Source organism: Choloepus didactylus, chromosome 2 (genome assembly GCF_015220235.1).
Source record: "Choloepus didactylus isolate mChoDid1 chromosome 2, mChoDid1.pri, whole genome shotgun sequence".
NCBI lineage: Eukaryota > Metazoa > Chordata > Mammalia > Pilosa > Megalonychidae > Choloepus > Choloepus didactylus.
In genome coordinates, this window is record NC_051308.1 from 210,468,075 (window position 1) to 210,490,765 (window position 22,691).

The window sequence follows — 22,691 nt, forward strand, 5'->3', positions numbered from 1 at the left end:
TATATAGCAATCTTATAAATGTTATCTGGATGTAATATGATTACAAGAAGCTAGAGAGAGGAAATACCTAGGGTGAGCAAGAATAGAGAAAAGTAAAGATAAAATAATACCATTTGTATATTTTGGAAAATAACAATATCCTTGCCTTAAAAAGTGATTTGCTGGGTTCCATATATTTATAAAACTGCTAAAATATTTAAGAGTTAATTGTAACTTAAAAAGTTCATCTAGCAACTCATACGCACCAAATTACCTTGAATTCTTTCAAGTTGAGAGTAAAATGTGAAATACAATGAATAAAGATGGAAAAATGGAAGCTGGAATGTCCAGTTAAATAAGAGGCATTAATCATCTTTCCCTCCAAAGACCACTAACATTTCAGTAAAGTACTTAAAAGTGTCTAAGCCTATAAGGAAAAGGACCACAGAAGAGAAACAATGTCAATTAGATTTTAGAAGATAGAAAGTAAACGAATGGCTGCTAAGTAGCTCACTACTTTGTTAAGTGCATTGTGTGTGTGCGTGTGTGTATGCAGGTGCACAGGTAAATAGAAGCCAATAACTCATTGCCCTCCCCCCTACATGGGACATGACTCCCAGGGGTATAAATCTCCCTGCAATGTGGGACATGACTCCCAGGGATGAGCCTGGACCCGGCATCATGGGACTGAGAAAATCTTCTTGACCAAAATGGGGAAGAGAGATGAAACAAAATAAAGTTTCAGTGGCAGAGAGATTTCAAATGGAGTCGAGAGGTTACTCTGGAGGCCATTCTTATGCACTATATAGATATCCCTTTTTAGTTTTTAGTATATTGGAATAGCTAGAAGGAAATACTTGAAACTGTTGAAATGCAACCCACTTGATTCTTGAAGACGACTGCATAACATGTAGCTTACATGGTGTGACTGTGTGATTGTGAAAACCTCTTGGCTCACACTCCCTTTGTCCAGTGTATGGACAGATGAATAGAAAAATGGGAACAAAAATGAAATGAAAAATATGGTGGGATGGGGATGGTGGAATGTTTTGGGTGTTCTTTATTATCATTATTATTATTATTATTATTGGAGTAAGAAAAATGTTCAAAAATTGATTCTGATGAATGTACAACTATAAGATGGTACTGTGAATAGTTGATTGTACACTGTGGATGACTATAGGGTATGTGAATACATCTCAATAAAACTGTATTTTAAAAGAAAGAGTCAATGTTTTGCTTTGAATCTGTTACGTACCCCATAAAATACTATGTTCTTTTAATCTAAGCTTGTGGGTGCAGACTTATTGTGGGTGGGGCCTTTTCATTAGACTATTTACATTCAAGGTGGGCATTAATTAGTTTACTGGCATCCTTCTTGAGAGGATAAAAGGCAGAGACATTTTAAAGAGAGCTTAGAGATACTTAGAGAGAAAACAACCAGAGACATTTTGCAGACAGCCATTGAAACCAGAACCAGGAGAAGCTTAGAGATGAAATCCAGAGTTCGCCCCAGGGAAGCTAAGAGAGGACCCTCCAGACACTTAGAGAGAAATAAGCAAGGATGCACAGGGGCTGAGAGAGAGAAGCTAAGACAGAAGCCCAGAGACACTTTGGAGAAAGCAATGGAAACGAGAAGCTAACCCCGGGAGAGGCCCAGCAGACTCCGGCCATGTGCCTTCCCATATGACAAGGAAATCCAGATGCCATCAGCCATTCTCCAGTGGAGGTATCTTCCTGTTGATGCCTTAGTCTGGACACTTTTATAGCCTTAGAATTATAAATTTGTAACCTAATAGATCCCCTTTATAAAAGCCAATCCATTTCTGGTAATTTCGCATTCCAGTAACTTTAGCAAACCAGAACAGCCAATGCCACCAAAAAAGGAACTCACAGAAAAAATTTTCAAATTAGAAGTTGAAATAAATTCAGAAAAATCTCAAAAAAAAAAAAAAAAGTAACAATACAAAGAAATAAAAGATAAATAGAAAATTAGAGAATTACTTCAGAAGGTTCAAAATCTGATTAAATGGAAGTTCTTTAAAGAGAAATCAGAAAAAAACATAAAGAAACTATTAAAGAAATAATCCAAGATCAATATCTGAAAGATGAGTCTCTGGTCTGAAAAGATCTCATTAGCACAATGAATACAAAATGACTCTCAAAAAGGTATTACATCCCTTTCAAAGACTAGAGATAAGGGAAGAATATAAAAGCTTTAAGATAGAGAAAAAAATAATTCACACTAAATGTAGTCTCAGACTGTTCTGTATCATGACTGTGGTGGTGGTTATACAATTCTGTGCATATGTCAAAACCAACAGAAATGCTCATTACAGATAATGAATGTTAAGATTACGTAAACTTTAAAAAAAAAAAAAAAAAAAAGACAAAGAACGAAAATGACACTGAACCTTTCAACAATAAATCCTTGGGGCCAGAAAACAATGGTGCAATGCCTTCAAGGTTCTGAGTGAAAATCATTTCCAAACTAGAATTCTGTAACTAGCAAATCAGTTAGGAAGTTAGAAGAAAGACATTTTCAGAGATGAGAAGTCAAAAAATTTACCTCCCAGGCACCATTTTTCAGTAAGTTACTGTGGAGTGTATTCCAACAAACCAGAGAACAAACCAGTAAGATGACTGGCTCCGCCCTCTGGGCGAGGCCTGGGGAAGCCGCTGGCAGCTGAATGGCGGCTGCACTCTGAGCAGAGGCCAAGGCTGAGGCCAAGCTGCGCTCCTAGTAACCACGCCAGACAGGCGCCACTCGGCTGCACTGACACTTGCGGCCACCTGGACAACCCAGCAGGTTTGCGAGCCACCCCGGCAAGAATGTGGCTGTTGCACTGGCTGCTGAAGCAGCCGGTGCCAAAGCAGATTGAGTACTACTTGCATTTCTCACAGTTCTCTCTCCATCAAGCAGTTCCTGGACTTCGAGAGAGACAATACATGTAAAAAAACATCATATATGTTTCAATGAAAGGAGCTTCCTGTGCAACTGGTTAACACAATGAGAGAAGTGAATCTTCTTCCAGATAACTTGCTTAACCGGCCTTGGGTAGGACTGGTTCAAAGTTGGTATATGCAGAGCTTTCTTGAGCATTTAGAATATGAAAATAAGAGCCCTGAGGATCAGTGGGTTTTGGATAACTTTCTGCAAGTCTTGATTAAAGGACAAATTAGACACAATGATGTGTTTCCTACAATGGCCCAGGGAGTGACTGAATATGAGAAGTATGGATTTGATCCTTTCATTAGCAGTAACATTCAGTATTTTTTGGATTGGTTTTATACCAACCGCATCTCTTTCTGCAGGCTAATATTAACCAACACACACTTCTTTTTGGTGGTGACCCTAATCTTGTTCATTCTAAACACTTACGAAGTATTGACTCCACTTGTATCATGGCTGACATGGTGAAAGATGAATATGAAACAGCCAAGATGCTGTGTGAACAATATTACCTGGTAGCTCCAGAGCTGGAAGTTGAAGAATTCGATGCCAAAGCTCCAGAAAAACCTATTCAGATAGTTTATGTGCCCTCACATCTGTTTCACATGCTATTTGAGTTGTACAAAAACTCTATGAAAGCAACAGTATAATTATATGAAGACAGGAAAGAGAGCTACCCAGCTGTTAAGACCATTGTTACTTTGGGTAAAGATGACTTATCCTTTAGGATAAGTGACCAAGGTGGTAGTGTCCCACTTCAAAAAATAGATCATCTTTTTAACTATATGTATTCAACTGCTCCTAGACCCAGCCTGGAGCCTACAAGAGTCACCTCTTTGGCTGGATTTGGTTATGGTTTGCCAATTTCTCATCTGTATGCTAGATAGTTTCAGATATCTAAAACTTTATTCCATGGAAGGAGTGGGTACTGATGCTGTAATTTATTTGAAGACTCTTTCAAGCAAATCATTTGAGAGACTTTCAGTCTTTAATAAGTCAGCATGGCACCATTACAAGACCACACCTGAAGCTGATGATTGGAGCTACCCTAAATACAAGGATAAACAGGACAAGGTCAAGACCAATAGAACTTTCCAGAGAACTGAATGCTTTGGTCCTCTCTGTGAAGAAAGACTAACTTCTGCAAGTCAACCACCAGAGAGGACTCCTTTCTTCTACCAACTCGGAGTGTGGTACCTTAGTTATTCCAGTGCTCGAATATGTATTTTCTCTCTAAGCTGGACTTTTTCCTTGGAAACCCTTTCTGTAATAACTCCAGCTCTCCCACTAAACCAGTAACTTGAATTAAAAAAAAAAAAAAAACTGGAATCTAGGAATCAGAGGGCCCAACACAGAAGGAAAGTGAAGATGAAGGGAAGTGTCAGGGTGGCAATACTGGCACAGGCCTACAAATTTGAGGTCCAGATGGTAACAGGAAGACAGAATGATCCAGAAAGGATATTTCCAAGAGAAAATAAAAATGAAAATTACCTGCAGGGTTTGCCCAAATTGAAAAGTGTTTTAGACTAAAGTAGGAGAGTTTAGGAATAAATTTACAACATACAAATAGACAATTAAGCAAGCTAAAAAACAAAGCAATTATCAATCCCAGAAAAACAAAAAGTTATATAATAAAGGAAATGAAATAACTTATTCATACATATATTCATTCATTCATTCTTACTTTCATCCAACAACCAGTTATTGAGTACCTACTGTGAGCCTGGAATGGTTCTAAGTGCTGAGGATACAAAGGTAAACAAAACAAACAAAAATCTCTATTCTTTTGGAATGTCTAATAGGAGGAGAGAATCATAAAAAAAATTCATAACCTGTTAGGTAGTAGTGTTTTGAATAAAAATTAAGATGGGTAACAGAGATAAAGAATCACAGACTGTGAGTGGCGGTGGTGGTGCATGAAGGTGATAGGATGAAATGAATTAAGTGAAGGAGTAAATCATGTAAATATCTGAAGCAAACAAGAAGTGCAAAAGCCCTGAGGCAAGAATATTCTTGCTATTTAAGAAAGAGGAAAAGGACCAGAGTGACTGGAACAGAATACAAGCAAGGAGAATGGCAGAAGAAGAGTTCAGCAAGGTAAGTTAGGATCACCTGTGGTACAGTGTGGTTCAGCTGCTAACAATTTTATGTAATAAAAAACAAAAAAAATCTATTTAAACAAATATTGTAACATAATTACATTGAGAAGATGGAGAGAGAAAACGTGTATACACATAGGAGTGTGTGTTTATAAAGCTAAATGCTCATTTCCTAGAGTAGGAAGTCAATAAATAATGTCCAAATTCTGAAAAATCAGGAAATAGCAGAAAACCACATTATTTAGAAATCTGGAATTAAAAAAAAAACAACAGAAAAATCTGCTAAAAGAGTTAAAAAGAGTGACTGTGATATGTAGGACTCTGGAGTGGGGGAGGTAATTGCTACTTTTGTTATAAACTTCATGGTATAATCTAACTTTTGAAGTACGCACATATATTACTTTGATAAAAATATAAAGAAAATTAGCTGTCACTGCAAAAACCAATTGTCTGAGAATAAACTGCTTAAAACCAAGAAGTCTTTAAAAGAGAAATACCACTGAATATATCTCAACTCAGTATAAGTACTCACTGAAGATCTATTGTGTGGCTGGCAGGGTGAGACTTGATATCCTTAATAAGAGGTCTTCCCCCAAAACAAACTTTAAAGCATGGTTCCTTTGCTTAAGGAGATCATTCATGCAGATTTATCCCTCTAACAGTTCACCCAAGCCAGACAATAGAGAGCAGTACTGAGTGGCAATTGAGCAAAAGTACCTGCTGGCCATCTCAATGGCATCCTTATTGGGTGGGGGGATGAGGAAGCAAACAGATGGCACCATTGCCTCATTCCCTGTGGGGCTGATCACTTTCCATTTAGTCCGCTGTGAATTATCTTCCAAAACACACTCATCATTCTTGCAAATAGTGATCTGAAGAGAACAAATTTATAAGTTATTGCTAGTGGATAAACCAACAACCCATTATTACCTGGTGTCTGATCCCAAGGCAATGAAATCCTTGAGAAAAAAAATCATTTTAGAGATCTGCTATCACTTAGTGAAGGTTTCTGATTTTGACAAAAAGATAATGCATAGAAATACCCAACAAAGGAAAGGTAGTAACATCAAATAAACCAAGGAAACAAATGTTTATTAAATGTATATTACATACCACGGAACTCAGTATATGAGAGTTATAAAGAGACTATAAAATAAGCAGTCACATCTATTCCTGAATTTTAACCATTATTTAAGAGATGTTTACTTGGTACAAAATTTATATTCTCTGTAGCATACTATCTAATTTAACCTGTATGTTTATTTAAACAACATATTTACATGGAACCTAGAATTAGGAATGAGATTTTATTATTGTGTACAGGTTAATGTAATACCTCAATAAATCCCAGAGAATTTTGGGCAGAAAATTAAAAAAATATGTGCAGTTTCCTTGAAGGACTGGGGGGGGGGGGGGATGTGGAAATATTAAACTTCCCCACCTGGGGAATTCCTGATATTCTCACAAACATTAGGGACTCCCAATTAAATAAGTCAAGCCCTCAATCTTGGGGGTAAGCCTACTTGAAGCTAAGCCTACTTATAATTATGCCTAAGAGTCACCCCCAGAGAACTCTTTTGTTGCTCAGATGTGGCCTCTCTCTCTCAGCCAACTCTGCAAATAAACTCATTAAACTTCCCCCTCCCCCCACCCCCACAATGTAGGACATGACTCCCAGGGGTGTAAGTCTCCCTGGCAATGAGGGACATAACTCCCAGGGAAGAGCCTGGCCCTGGCATTGTGGGATTGAGAATGCCTTCTTAACCAAAAGGGGGAAAAGGAATAAAACAAAGTTTCAGTGGCTAAGCGATTTCAAATAGAATCGAGGCCATTCTCAAGGTTATTTTTATGCATTATATAGATATTCCTTTTTAGTTTCTAGTGTACTCAAATAGCTACAAAGAAATACCTGAATCTGTTGAACTGTAATCTAGTAGACTTGATCCTTGATGGTGATGATTGTATAACTATATAGCTTTTATAGTGTGACCATGTGATTGTGAAAACCTTGTGACTAACATTCCCTTTATCCAGCATATGGGCAGATGAGTAATAAAATAAAGACAAAAAACATATAAATAATGGTGGGGGGGGAGATAAGGAGAATGGGATGTTTTGGGTGTTCTTTTTTATTTTTATTTTTTTATTTTGGAGTAATGAAAATGTTCTAAAAGTGACTGTGGTGATTAATGTACAACTATATGATGATACTGTGAGCCACTGATTGTATACTTTGGATGGATTATATGGTGTGTGAATATATCTCAAAAAAATTGCATTTTTAAAAAAGAGAGAGAATGACTGTAAGAGCCATAAGAACAAACTTTCTGTACCTACAATCAGTAGAGTAAAAAGCAATGGGACATGAATAATCACAATTTTGCTTTTGTGATACTTTCTCCTCCTTCCTCCCTATCATCCCACCCAAGTCCCTGAAAATATTTAAGCATTTTGGAATCATCAGTTCTTTCTTTTGGGAAACAAAAATCAACATTATTAACCCTATTCTATAGATAGATACTGAGACACAGGGAAACTAGTCCCATTCTTTCTTTTATTCATTCATTCTTTGTATAAAAAATATTTACCAAGTGCTCACTACATGCTATATCCTAGAAGTACATGTGGCCACTAGGGATAAAAAGGGTAGAATGGTAAGCAGACAAAATATAGTCTATATTACACTTTTCTGGTGGGGTATTTACTTACAATACTGTGTGATAAATGTGATAACAGGGCAATTTAGCAGGGAATATATATAGAATGGACACAAACCAGTCTTGACACGGGAGATAAAGACAGATTATTCTTTATCTTGTGATTTGGATTTTCTCCAAAGAGCAACAGGGAATTGTTGTAGGATTTGGGGAGCGACATATTTTTTAAGGAGATCATGTTGGTGGCAAGATAAAAAATGCACTGAATGAGGAGGCTGATGCACTGATCCAAATGAAAGAAACTTATAAACTAGGGTAGTAGCAGCAGGAGTGGAAAAAAGTATATTTAAGGAAAATTTACAAGATAAATATTGACTTGCTAGTACTACTAGCTGTGGGGAATAAAAGGCAAGGTATCAAGGATATTTCCCAGGCACTACAAAGCACCATTTCTATCAACACTTGGGTAACTGGGTGGATGATGAGGCCAATCACTGAGCCAGACAGCACATCAAGAGTTGATGAAGAGTTGAAGCCTTTTTTTTTTTTTTTTTTTTTAAATCATGGGAGGATTTGATCTTTCCTTATTATCATAACCTTAACTGAAGGCTTCCTTTCTCCCTTCCTTGCCTCTGGAGCCCAGAGGTTTCCTTTTGACCCTCTCACCTCAATCTGCCTATAGTCACAGATGGCCTTAACAGAAATAGTGCTCTTTAGCACATGGTCTGGATGGCGTGGCTTTAGCTGCACAATGGCTTTTGATCTCCCAACAAGACTGGCAACAGAACTCTTGGACTGTATAAGCTGTTCCTTTTCATCCTATAAAATGAGAGAAAAAACAAAAACATTAATGTTGCTACTCAGGGTGTCTAATTCAACAAAGAAAACTGAGTGCTCCACTCCCTCAGAGAATGTCATTTCTCAGTTAAGTAGGGATCCTTAGTGGAGCCATCTTAGAAGCACAAGGATAAAGAAAAAAGGAGAGAATGTTTCTGTTTTCCACCAAATGCTTTTATACTCAAATTTTGCAGCTTTCTCCCTGTGCCCTTTCCAATGAAAAAAAAAAAAAAAGCCACATGCAAAACAAAACAAAAATAAACCATTTCTAGCTGCCAAATACAGCTATACAGTTAACAAAGGATTTCTCCAAATAAGGTTCAGAGAACATGGAAGTTAAAAATAATAACTATTATAATTATTATTGTTGTTCAATTTCTCACTGGTGGAAGCCAGTTCTTGCCTTTCTGCTTAGGAAAAACAAGAGTTATACTCTTTAAAAAAATTTTTTAATAATTTTATCTCCCAATCTCTACTCCAAATATTTCACTTTCCTAAACTGAGTTAAGCTTTCTAGAGGAAGATCTTGGCTCTTCAACCAACAGTCTATAAACCAGTGCTGTTGGTAAAGGCATGAGGATAAACTCAGGATTTATTTTTTAGTATCTTGCAACTTGCCATATTCATATAAATTTGATTGGTTTGAAAGAAAAATGCAAAATTGAAACTTTCATATCTCTGCAAACCCAATTACTCTAAAAACAAATGAATTGCTTATCAACAAAATTGGTAGCAATCTACTACCAATTCCATTAGTGATTAAAGAATAGTTTTTATCTTTTAACCAGGATGTTTCAAGCCCATTTTAAGGTATAAAAGGCCTCTCTTAGGATGGAAGTTGACGTGATGAGTCAAGAGTTAATAATGTTAAGAAATGCCATTAAGGAATTAAGAATATGCAAGTAAAGAAAAAAGAAATGCTTAAAGAAACTACCTGTGCCTGTCCCCGGGAGCATGATTGGAAGAAATACAACTTTAACTTATTAGTTAAGAAAGAGGAATGGAATATATCAAGGAGACAGCCACACTGTTCCATACTTGAAAGCTGGTCTACCCATTTCAGTTTCCTTGCAATAAAGATGTCAACTGCTTTCTAACCCACAGCCAAACATCTCAAGCTCCAGAGACCAAGTGCTCAGCGTGGTAAAAGAGCTGAAAAGAACCAGAAGCCAGGACAGATGCTCCCGAACCTGACGGACAAGCTGAAAGCGGAGGACAAGCTGAGGAGTAGACCCAGGTGACTCCATGCCCCGATGACACCGCCAACCCGACGCCCCTGACCTGGAGAGGGAGGAACAGAGCAGCGACCCTCGAGAAGAGAAGATATGACAACAAAAGCAGAGGAGTTACCCTATGACAGGAAAGTACCCTGTGGGAGGGAGGAGATAATAGCCAAGATAATTATCTTCCTCCTTCACACCTGTAGTACCTCCAAAAGAGACATTCTAAAGACAACATCTAATAAGTCAGGTTTTTATCCTTCATTCCAAATTATTAAAATTAACAGACTATTCACCCCAGGTGAAACACTGAATGTAAATCCATTCATAGGTTTACAATACCTGAAAGTGTAAATATATATATATGTATATATACATATAAATTAACATACACAAAATACCCAAATCACACCCACCCCAAAATGATACTGTTTTCAGTTATTCTGTTTCTTTATTCAGAATTTTCTGTTGAAATGTTCTAGAGATTTTCCTGGCTTCTCACACAGGAAAAGTAATTTTCCTATTATGTATACAGAATTTCTACTTCAAATTGAGATGTAGCTTGAGCCCTGTCTTGCCAATTCTGTGTACTATATATTCAATAAATGTAAATAGTCTAGCTGTTGATTTTAATACCAGTACTCCTGAAGAATAAATCACTGGATCAAGTGAATATAAAATTGATTTGGATTAAATGTGGACCTGGTTTAGTTCTTTCCAGCTTCCATACAGATACAAAACAATACTAGGTACAAAATTATTTTTTTAAAGTTAATATTACATAAATAAATTGGACAAATATTACATTACATCTAAATAAGATTTTAATGTCTTTGATTAAAATCAATTTTTTAATACCCTTCCATCATCAAAAGAAAATTACCAAGAAAGAAAAATTTGGCTCATGTCTAATTCATTGTTTTGTTTTTTAATTCTCTTTTGTATGAAAGCGTAAAAGAAAAACTGGGATGTCAGCTAATCCCTTTCAATCCTATTTTTCATGTTCTTTACTTCATCTTTGGCTCCAACTATTGAATTAACATAGGAACCTTATTAGCAACTTCTTTAAGGAAAGAAAAGATTGAAACAAAATCTATTAAATTGTATTTGAATGTGAGTCGAACTTTGTAACATTTGTAACATTGCCCTGGAGCTTTCAAGGATATAAGCAGCAGCATTTGATATGGTTTACTATGTTTTTCAGAAGTAAACTCCCCACTGATGCAACACCCACCATGGAGTCCTGGAGCAGGTCCTCAAGGCGGGATAAGCTGGTATTGTGGTCACAGGAATATTTTCGTTTGATGGAGTCTTGGAGGTTCCTCAGAAATGATTCTAGGTCTCGTGCATCACTGAAGAACTGTGGTGATATAAGGAAGGATTGCTTTGTATTCAATATATCACAACAATGAGAAGTTAACTAAGAAAGAACAATCTTATGGTACAGAGCTGAGCATAGCTGATTACACTGCACTGTAGACAGATATTAGTCATAGTTGGTTATAAAGGCCACAGAATTATAAATTGGAGAACTTAAAGTGCCATGTCACTAAAATATTAGTAATAACTATCACAATGCCTACTAAATCCTATAGAAAATTTAATGTGCTTCCCACCCTCAGAAATCACTGCTCTTTCCTCTCAACTTCTGACTAGTAACAGCACTTGGCTGCAAGGTACATTTCATGAAAAGCTTAAAGGTTGAGGGATTAAATATGTTTCAATTCACTGATATGAATATAAAATGATCAGGGAGATTATTTAATTTAGAACAAAAACAAACAGATAACAGCTTATTTCCTCCTTCCATGACCTCACTTGAAAATAAACAGTATATACTTTCATATTGTGGTTGACTGAAAAGAAATGTTCGTGATAGTTTACAGCTACTCCCATCAAGAAGTGGAGTCTATTTCTCCTCCCCTTGAATCTGGGCTTAGCCATTATGACTTGCTTTGACCAATGGCACATTAGCTAACATGACAAGGGCAGAAAAAAAGTGCTTGTGCACTAAGACTCTCTCTTGCTGCTAGTGGAGCAGAGCCACTTTGTGAAGAAGCCTAGGTTAGCCTGTTGGATGCTAGAGACATGTGACCTTTTATCCCCATCAACCCTGCCAACTGTCAGACATGTGACTGAGGCCATTCAGGACCAACCAGTTACCTGTAAGTAAACCAAGGCAAGATGAAAAGAACCACTCAGATGAACCCAGGCTGAGCTGCCAACCCACAGAATCATGACCTAACTAAATGACTATTCTTTTAAGCAACTATGTTTTTGGGTGGTGTTTTATACAATAAAAGCTAACTAATATAGACATGTTTCTAGCCTTACCCTCACCACACATGAACAATCTCTGACCCAAATGAAAAAGGTTATTTCCCTTATCCTCTCTGATGTACACACATGCTCACACATATACAGAGAGACATCGACAGGCACACACACACACACACACAAATACAAAGCCTCTATACCTGAAAGTAAGCAGTATTCTCTTTCACATGCTGCTCAACACACAAGCAGAGCTGCTTCATCCACTGCAACTGGGACTGTACAGCAGCACTGTAAGCCTGCAACAATCCAGCAAACAGAAGGGCATGAATTTAACAGACCCAATTCTTATGTGTAATGGTCTTTTCTAAGTGCAACTCTGATAATGATAGAGAGGCCAACAGAAGAAACATGGAGATAACTGACTGGTATAGGTTCAATGCTTTCCATGAAAAAGAGACCTGCTTTTTACCCAACACAGTTTTGTTAGAAGGAGTTACAAAGAAAAGGCCTCTTCCAATGTAATGATCTGGCCAAGAGAACCCAGGCATGTATAAATACCTCCTAGCTTCCTCAATCATCTCTCTTCTCTGGGCAAAGGCACCATCCAATAAGAGGTGGGTTCTGTCTGGACAATTACTTGAAAGAAAATGGTACAAGCCACTTTGCCCCATAAAGTCAGGGGTCATCTTTCCTCCTATTGTTTCTCTTAGTATTTTCCTTAGACTATCAAAACTGTTTGCAGTTTTTTTTTTTTTTTTGGGGGGGTGGTGGTGGTGGTGGTGGTGGTGTGTGTGTGTGTGTCTACCAGAAAACTCTGGGATGAAAAGGGAAAAGACTTAAGATAAATGATCCCTCACACTATCTCCAATTCTTTCAGGGGAAGAAAGTCTCTGATCTAATACTTCTCCAACAAGCACATGGCTCTTACTCATTCTCAAGTCAACTACCTCGACAGTCTGCTTGGCTGGGTGGTTCTCAAGTGACAACAGTTCTGCTGTATCTTGTAGAGACCGAAACACATCCTGTTTCTCCTCCAGTTCCACGGTCAACTCCTGAAAATGGAATTCAGTTTTATGCAATAAGTACTTATTCAGAGAGGGGTAGCAATAAATTAAAAGCCATGTTCCCTGATGTACATTAAAGGAGACTACAATACAGAATTAATGCCAAAATGAGAAGTATAAGTGTACATGCCAGAGCATTTCAGAGAAGGGCAGAAATACTGGAATTATTGCAGAATGATTCACAAAGGATATAGGACTTAAGCTAGTCCTGACTAAAGTGGGGAGACATTCTCTGCACTGGGGTCAGAGAAAGGAGATAACTTGGCTTGAGTGAATAGTTCATGCCAGCACCCACCTACACAATACATAGTACATGACACACTAGTTACACCAGTATCGTTGACAGGCTGGCTTTGCTCAAATTATTTCCCTAGCCTGCAATGCCCTCCCCTGATTCTAAATTCTACTCATACCACAGGACCCAATTTAAGTGCCAGCTCTTCTGTGAAGCTGGTACTGCTCCTCACAGTTGGATTTTATTCCTCTCTCCTTGATGCTTTCAGAGGACTTTTCTTTAAATCTCTGTTATAGCCTAACTTCGATTCTTATACAGATCATTTATTATGCTACCCATTCTTTCTTCATGTCAGAAGAATCATATTCCATTCTCCAACCAGGAAAAACATATTTTTTAAGAACCTTAGATCAAAGGAATTGGCTTCCAAGTATTTAAAGTATTAAAAAAAGAAAAAAAAAAAAAAAGCTTCTTTTCATAGTGTTTACAAAATCCTCTAGGACTATATATAGAGAAATACTAAAAACAGAAAAAAAATTGTTTTTGAGGACAAAAATTATTAAATGAATTAAACAGAATTCAGAATTTGGGAAAAATCACAAATATACCACAGTTGAACAACACCATTAACAAGAACAACTGTAAGAGAACTAACTATCATTGTCATAGAGCTATTACTAAGTGTGTTCTATGTGCCAAGCCCTGTGCTGAGTGCTTTGCCTATATCAGCTAATTAAATGTTACACAATCTTTATAACAACCCTTTGAAGTGGTGATAATGATCCCATTTTACAGAGGCATAGAGAGATTAAATGACTTTCTCAAGGTCACAGAGCTAGCAGATGAAGAAATAAGAATTTGAACTTAGGTCTTACTCCAAATCAGAAGGCTCTATTACTTCTGAAATGACTCAACTTGCAGAGTGCTGCACCAGCCACCCAAAACACTGTCTTTCTAAATGCATTCTAAATACATTAATTCTAGGGCTCTACTCCCTCTATCACAAATATACCCTTCTCAAATGCACAAAGAGTCATTGAACAGGGTGCCCATGTCTACCTAATAGACAGCAAATCCCAAAACCCAAAGCCTCAGCAGACTAGCCCCTCTGTCTCCTTACATAAATATGACAAGCTCATTGTGCTAGACTCACAGAGAAGTAATTTCTCTTGGCTGAAATATTGGGATTATTGTCACTCCAGTCATATGCTAGTTCCTCCTCCTCCTTCTCATTCAACCAGATCAACTCAGCTGTAGCTCTGGAGACAAATTTATGCAAGCTTTGAAGGTGCCTCATCCGAAAGCTAGAAGTTTCCTAGATAAAGCAAGAATGACAAGGTTAAATTGCTAGCCTACACATATGTAGATGACAGAAGAACACTGGACATCATATCAAGGAATAACCGAGGACATGAATTTAGCCTTGCTTTTCTATCCCTCGGTTCTCCTCCATGGACTCTAGTTCAGTATAAAGGATCAGAATTGTGTATAGAACTCCCAGCACCATCTTTAATCCTAGCTGGAAGCTAGAACTCACCAGGCCTTTGTGGGGCTCCCTGGATAAATAATGACCCTGGCTCTGTCCTACTCTGGATAATTTTGATATCTGGAATGATGAACAAGATGTAGAAAGGGAGTCTCTTTCTCCCAATCTCAAACCTCCAGTCTTGAGTGTCTTAAAGCATGTATACCCATTGCTTTGGTGAAGCATGAAAGCTAGGATGGTTCTGCTTACTTAAAACTTTCTTGGAGAGTGGTTTCTGATCCATAAAGAAAATTGAGGAAATGTTATATAATATATAGGAACAACTGTGTGGTCACCAACGTAACCTAATAAACAGAAAACCAAAAAACAGGGCCAAATCATGAGCTTTCTGAATTAGGGAAGAGAATTATTTGGAGGGAACCAAATTTTCCATGAGGAGAGCATAAGAGTATCAGTTAAAACTCACCTTCAATTTACAATACTGCATTTCCAGCTTCCCAAGAGTTTCAACATAGCTAGTATGGAAATTCTGGGACATTTTTCCCTGATAAGAAAGGAATGAAATAAAATATATTAGAGACAGAATAACTAAACTGTATCTATGTTATGGTTTCAACTATGTAAATACTGTGTCTGCACATGGATAAGAACTGGTTACTCTGAGAAAAGAAAAGCTTAGACAACAAATCCCTGGGTCAGATTTTACAGCATGGAGCAGCACTAAGTGGGCAACAGTTCAGCAGGGTGAATACGAATGACAGACCTTGCTGTCTTGGGCTTCCAGCAATTCAGGGAGCTTTCTAAGCAAAATGCATCCCTCGTGATTCCAACCACTTCAGTTGCTTTTTTGAAGGGGGGAATTGAAATAGAAAATGGGAAGATAGAATGAGGGAGGGAGCAAAGTGTCTAGGTGAATAAAGTATCTCTACACCAGCTCTCTATTGCGGGCAGATTGCAAAGTGGAAAGAGCATGAATCTCTGGAGGCAGAGGGCCCGAGTTTGGGCTACCACTTACCAATTTTGACCTTAGCTTCCGTATCACTTTTCTTTTTAGTAAAAAGGGGTTAATAAAAATACCTTTTACACAGAGTTATTTCAAAGATTAAAAGAGACACTTCATATGAAAAAGGAATTTGTTGTAAAGTGCCATTCATCATTATCATTGTTTTCCAGAGCCCCCTTCTCCTTGACAACAGCTGCACTGGGCATACTACCCCCACCCCCAATGTGGGTTCTAAATGCTTCTCACCTCATACAACCTGGCCTCTTTGACACTTGAGCCCAGTTCTTCTACACTGGTGTGGATGAGCTGCTGTGTTTCCAGCTGCAACTCCACACTAGGCAGGTCATTGCCCCATTCTGCTCGTTCCAGTTTCATCTGAAAAGGAAAAAATACACACACACACACACACACACACACACACATATTCACTGCTGTGTTGGCAGGAAAAGAAAATGGTCAGAATCAATGTCTGGGTGAGGGAACTGGGAGTAGAGGATTGGGCAAAAGGACATCTAAACCATCTCCATCATTCCACAGCCTCTTTCAGAAAAATATGCCCTAATCACTCCCCAAGAAGCTAGAGATGAAACCTGACCAACTGTAGCAGTAAAGGCAGCTTTTTGCTGCAGTATTTTGAAAACACATTCCTGAATTTATTACCCAGGAAGGGTTCTTCATGGGCTGAAATTGCTTAACTTTAGATGTTAAGCATTTCTGTTTATGGAGTCTCCTCTGAATTTCACAATCAGAACAGATATAAGAAAGAAATATCTGAAAACACTTAGTTTTATTTATGGTATCAACTACTGGTCAATGGGAGATAATTTTAAAAGTTACTTTGTCATTATATATATTTATTTATAGGTACATTGGAAATCCATCATCTGGGAATCGGAAGAATTTAATACAAAATGATAGGGTTAGAAGGTTTAGAAGGATAAGAAGGACAATATCAAATTTGAATCATTATCCTAGAACACATGTGAATAGTGCTCCTTGAAGGTGAAACACATTGGCCTTGCTTAAACTTAACAAGTGGAGATCAACAACGAAAAGTGAAGAAAAAGCTTCTTTGCCAATGAGGGAATTTCAGAAAAGATAATTGAGAACTATAGACTCTGGCAATTTTGCTTCTAAGCTCCCACTTAGAGTAAAGACAGCTAAAGGGAACAGATTCCCAAAGGTCTTCAAACTAGAAAAGTCTATACTACACAGTGGGGGATTTTCAGGATTTGAACTGACACTATGCATTTAAGATTTAAAAGAAGGGGGCTTGGGTCCCAGGCAATATCAGTAATTAAGAGAATCCATCCAAGGGACATGTGACAACCTGGCATTATTAGACAAGCTGCTGGATCCAGTTAACGTTAGTGCACTGCACAAGAATTTTGGACATACACCCACCTGCATCTCTTCTACCCAAGACAGTAGTTCATACACAAATCGGAGATTGCCTTCATCTTCAGAGGAGGAGAGAGACACAAGTTCAGCCCGAGTCATGGGCTTTCGGAACCAGGAGGTAGAAGAAGAATGGGTTCCCTTGGTCAATGGTGTTGTTTTCAGATGAGTAGTGGTTAAAGTCGAGGGTGGAACCAATTCAAGTGTAGTAAAATGGCCCTTCCGGTACAGGTTTGTGCACTCTAGACGCAAGGTGACCAGCTCATCCTGCAGACGCATGACTCTGAAATGGAAGAAGAGAAAGAAGGAAGGGACTTAAATCTATAACATGCTTTTAAAAAGAAAATCTTCCCTATACATTGTCTCAGGATGTGGTGGAAATAAAAGTGAGATCAGAAAGGTATTTGAAAAAGAAAAAGTGTTATATGAATGTAAGGTGGTATTATTGACATCGTCTTCTAGTTCAGAGTCATCTTTGAGGCAAACACCAAATTACAGTGCTAATTGGAGGGAAGCAAACCAATACCTATTTATAAAACTCGTGAGTAGTAAAAATAGTTCAGGGGCCAAGAAATGTGGGCCCTAGTCTTGGCTCTGTATAAACTAAATGTGTGACTTTAGACACACTTTAGACCCTCTCTGGGTCTTTCTGGGTCTTGGTTTCCTCTAAACTAGTTGTAGACCCACACTCCTGGAGGTGCTTGGAAATATGTGGAGGCATTTTAAATTGCCACAACGATTGGGGAATCCTAGAAGTACTTAGTGGGTAGGGGTCTACAATAAGGAAACTGTCCTACACCACAAGAAATTTTTGCCCCAAATACCTGTTAAAGCCCCACCAAGACAGTGACCACTAAGGTCTAAGTTATGATTCAATGCCTGACTTGTTTTTTAAATTGTGGTAGTATATATTTAACATAAAATTTCCCATTTTAACCATTTTTAGGTGTACAATTCAGTGGCATGAATTACAGTCATAATGCAGTGCCCCTCACCTCCAACTTCCAAAAACTTTTTCATCACTCCAAATAGATACTCCATAAACATTAAGCAATAACACCTCCTTTCCCCTTCCTCTGGTAACTTCTAATCTATTTTCTGTCTCCAAAATTTGCTTATTCTAGATATTTCATATAAGTGGCATCATACAATATTTGACCTTAAGTGCTTTACTACATTCACATAGCATAATGTTTTAAATGTCCATCCATGTTGCAGCATGTATCAGTTCATTCCTTCCTATAGCTGAATAAGATTCCACTGTATATATATATACACCACATTTTGTTAATTCACTCATCCATTGATGGACATTTGGCTTGTTTCAACCTTTTGGCTATTGTGAATTGTGCTGCTATGAACATTGGTGTACAATTATTCTTTTGATCCCTGTTTTCAATTCCTTTGGGTATATACCTAGGAGAGGAATTACTGGGTCACATGGTAATTCTATATTTAACTTTTTTGCTGCACCATTTTACATTCCAACCAACAATGCACAAGGGAATGCCTGACTCTTGATACACGAGCCTCAGCAGTAAGCAAGCCACTCTTTTGCATGCATCTGTTATTCCTCACCTAAAAGCCAGCTCTTCTAGCTGGTAGTAATTCTCATCCCGTAGGATTTGGAGATCCACCTGCAGCTGCCTGATGAGACCTTCACATTCCTGAATGTACATGATGACATCTGACTCGCATTCTAGTGGCTGTCCCGATTCCAGGTGAGCAGCATCCTGAGACAGAAAGGAGGAATAAGAGTAGGAAAACTCCCATTGCTCCCTATCACAAGAGTGGGGAAACTGAGGGGCCCACTGCAATTCCAAGAAATAAGGAAGTAACATAGCTGGATTCCTCAACTGTTAACTTCAACTATTAGAGCAGAGAATGAGACATGGAAAACATGTAATACAAGAAGTGAGACAAAAGTCAGAGACTCACAGCCTGCAGTGTATTCTTAGCTAGTGTCAATTTCTCCTCACAGTTCAAAGCACCATTCTGGATTTTGTTTGCAATCTGTAGCAGCAATTCCAGCCTAAAATAAAAGAAAAATCATATTTCAAGCTCAGGATTCAAAAGTAGTCCAGTATATAAATGTCAGGTTACCCTCAGGCTCTGGACCCACCTCTCTACAGCTGGCCGAAGTGATTTCTCTCGTTCCAGCATCTCAATGATGAGCTTTCCCCACTCTTCTTCCACATCATTAGGGTGATAACCTTGAGGCAATTTAATTCGGCCAAATTCAATCCACACCTAAAAAAAATCAGAGATATTCTTTCAGTCCCAAAACACTGCCATACCCTCAGGCCTGGGTTTTTATTTATTCTTTGGAAATCACTTCTTGCTTCTTTATCCAGTCACCTGGCAGTTTTTACCATTGTCTAATCAGAGAAAAACAATTAAATATTTAGTATCAGAGAGGTGAGGACAAAAAATGTGGTGAGGGTAAAAAAAAAATCACCATTAAAATGCAGGGACTGCCTGCTCTAAATTCTTCTACTCCTACATTTTCCATAAATCCTTCTGTCCTCTCAATAATCCCCAAACTGGAAAGGTTAAATTCCCCCTCTACAGCCTCAAATTCTCCAGAATTACATTATTTTCAAATCAAAAGTTGTGTTTTTTTTTTAAAGTTTTTTAAAAAACACACAAAGAAAACCAAAAAAAATTTGCATGCAAGTCCCTTTTCTTTTTAGTCTAGGGAAAGAATTCACTTCTCTCTGAGATGCAGGAAAACTCATCCGCAAAGCTCAAGGATTCTGAATTAATGTATAACATTTTTCAATAGGTCCTTTTAAAAATGCAGATGGCTGATACTGTCCTTTTAACCCAAATACTGAAGAAAAGACTGAGATTAATGATATATTTGTCACCCTGAGGGTACAACTGTTAATATTAGTTGGAATGGGGACACAGGGAAAACTATCTAAGGAAGAAGCAACAACAATGCAAAGCAGCAAACCCCAAGTATCAATAAGGGACAAGCTTCCTTACCTCTAGTAATTTATATAATTCCTCAATTCTTCCTTTTTCTCTCTCCTTGGCCAAAATTTCTGTTTCTTTGAAGTGTATATATTGGTTATAAAGTGCCTACGAAGTTAATTTGGAGAATGCATGAATGAATGCAAGCAATAGGGTCCAACTTCTCATACCACCTCACCCAGAAAGAAGCCAGCACCAACAAGCTCTGACACTTACTCCCTGGAATAAATTTATAAAAATACCTTAAGTTCATGATTTTACCTTTAATTCAACAGGGTTCTGGGGAAAAGATTTGTCTGACATCAGTATTGTGTGCTGTTTGATCCACAGAATGAGGGAATCCACCCGAGTTTGATATTCTTGCCACCTGGAGTCCACTTCCTATTGCCAGAAGGTAAATACCACACACCCTCTGATTAGCAATATTTAAAACAAGCACATGAAAAAGTAGCTCAAGCTACCCCAAACCACATAAAATCCTTTTTCTTCTAATTGCCTGGACAGTTGCTAAGTTAACACTTTGTCTCAGTTTCAAAACACCCCAAGGGCTCTCAAGATAGGAATTCAATTTCCTGACACCTAGAAAGGCTACACACCAAGCTATTGAAATACAGTCAGAAAATATAAACCTAATCGAGTTGATAATAGAAGCTGAGAAACCACTGCCTCAGCTTGAATTATATCTGGGGATGGGAGGGACATTCTTTTCTGGCATTTAGCACTGCATGATCTGTGCTAGATGCTATAAAATTAGTAGTATCTATACTTATTCCCAGAGACCCAGTACAACACATCCATGTATAATAAAGATGATGTGGATTCAGTTTGCTCAGAATAAAAGGGCCCTATATAAAGTAAGTGATTAAGAAATACTGTCTAATCAATACCTTCTGCCCAAATAAATCAAAGTCATAAAGCATTTTAGGAAAATATTCTTTTACCGTAGCACTGATCCCTTCTCCACCCTCAGGGACTTTAGGGAAAGCATCATAAATTGAAGACACATAAGTGATTACAGACTTTTCATCTGGAGATGGCACATCCACATCTGCAAAACAAAAGACAAAAATTTCTCAGTCAGAGTAAAGGAATCTGACAGAAGAAGGAATAGAAAATATATGCCAAAACTTAACTCAAGTTAGTTCAACTCTCACCTTCTGCATCTAGTAACCGGGTGACCCCCAGTCTTTCTGCCACTTCGAAAGCCTGCTCCAGATTCTCTCGATTACTTTGGATTTGAACCCTCTCCATATCTACCAGATCAGGTCTGTAAAAGTTCGCCAAGGTACGTGAAAGGTCACTACCTACCCATCAAATATGACTTCACACATAGAACACCTCTTTAAAGTTCCCAGAACTGAAAAACATTGAATGAGTTAGAAAGAAAGCAAAAGATTTAGACACATGCTAATCCCTTTTCTAATTACATGCCAGGAATCCAATGCCCCTAACTCTAAATTTACACAACAGGAGGTTTGCTGGATTTCATGGGAAAGGTATCATAAACAAGTGCAGAGTGAAAATAAGGGCATGTTTATGACCATTTAGGAATGCAATGATTTCAGTCTTGGTTATTTGAACTTCCTATGCTCCTCACTTCCCATTCCAGCCACCTGCTGTTCCTCAACCATTCCAAATAAACCCCCTTTACATTTGCTGTTTCCCCCAGCTGGAACACTCTGACACCAGAGGTCTCCATGGCTCACCCCCGCGCAGCTCTGCTCAAATGTGATCATCAGATAGGCTGTCTCTGACCACCCTGTCCAAAATACTATAGCCCCTTGTAACTCCCTGTCCCTCCACTGCACTTACCACTGTATAACAGCATATATTTATTCACTGCCTATTCTCCCCACTAGAAAGTAACCTCCATGCAAGCTTACTGTTTTGTTCAATGCTATAAATGTCCCCAGTGCCTAGAACAGTAGGAGTTCAAAAAACATGTCTTTTTCAAATGAATAATGAATCAGAGCCTTGATTCCTGGTCAAGGAGAAAATGGCATTATAACTATTTACAAATAAGAGATGAAAAGAAACCCATTCAGGAACACAAAATTCCATCGTATTTACCTATATCTGTGAATAAGTGCATTGAACATCTTCCCATCACTCCAGCAGGAGGAAAAGTTGGTGCATTTGATTCCTGTGTAACCAGCTGTCACCTTCTGAGTCCACAGGAGCAGCTTCTCCTTGGCTGACATGTCTCCTGATTCTCCACTAATATAGATGTCGGAGATCTGCCAAAAGAAAGGACATGATTAATTGAGTATAAATAAGATGAAGTCTTTTAATCTACTCTTCTCCAAACATGACTCTTAGAAGAAGAGGGGGATCAAAAACTAGCAAAAAAAGGCATATTAAAACCATGAGAACATTTTTCACCTAGCAAATTAGGAAAGATTTTTTGAATTGCAATTTTATTGAGAAGTATTCACACACCATACAAGCCATTTGAAGTATACAATCTCTGGCTCACAGTATCATCACATAGTTGTGCATGCATC

The 22,691-nt window shown here is 38.0% G+C and overlaps 1 protein-coding gene and 1 pseudogene across 24 annotated transcripts in view; one reads left to right on the forward strand and one right to left on the reverse strand.

The window, feature by feature from the left end:
* MACF1 (microtubule actin crosslinking factor 1) overlaps positions 1-22,691 on the reverse strand; it is a 356,335-nt gene that overhangs the window by 150,066 nt on the left and 183,578 nt on the right. For all 24 annotated transcript variants that reach the window (XM_037827638.1, XM_037827637.1, XM_037827645.1 and 21 more), the window contains exons 6-22: positions 22,258-22,424; positions 21,342-21,454; positions 21,129-21,235; positions 20,449-20,568; positions 20,200-20,295; positions 19,331-19,458; positions 19,147-19,240; positions 18,787-18,941; positions 17,215-17,491; positions 16,057-16,185; positions 15,274-15,351; positions 14,475-14,636; positions 12,970-13,074; positions 12,223-12,318; positions 10,980-11,105; positions 8,355-8,507; positions 5,749-5,903 (exon numbers count right to left, since the gene is read on the reverse strand). In XM_037827638.1, coding sequence (XP_037683566.1) covers positions 5,749-5,903; positions 8,355-8,507; positions 10,980-11,105; positions 12,223-12,318; positions 12,970-13,074; positions 14,475-14,636; positions 15,274-15,351; positions 16,057-16,185; positions 17,215-17,491; positions 18,787-18,941; positions 19,147-19,240; positions 19,331-19,458; positions 20,200-20,295; positions 20,449-20,568; positions 21,129-21,235; positions 21,342-21,454; positions 22,258-22,424 — 2,261 coding nt within the window. The remainder of the gene's footprint in view (positions 1-5,748; positions 5,904-8,354; positions 8,508-10,979; positions 11,106-12,222; positions 12,319-12,969; positions 13,075-14,474; positions 14,637-15,273; positions 15,352-16,056; positions 16,186-17,214; positions 17,492-18,786; positions 18,942-19,146; positions 19,241-19,330; positions 19,459-20,199; positions 20,296-20,448; positions 20,569-21,128; positions 21,236-21,341; positions 21,455-22,257; positions 22,425-22,691) is intronic.
* On the forward strand, positions 2,812-4,231 carry LOC119528195 (annotated as a pseudogene).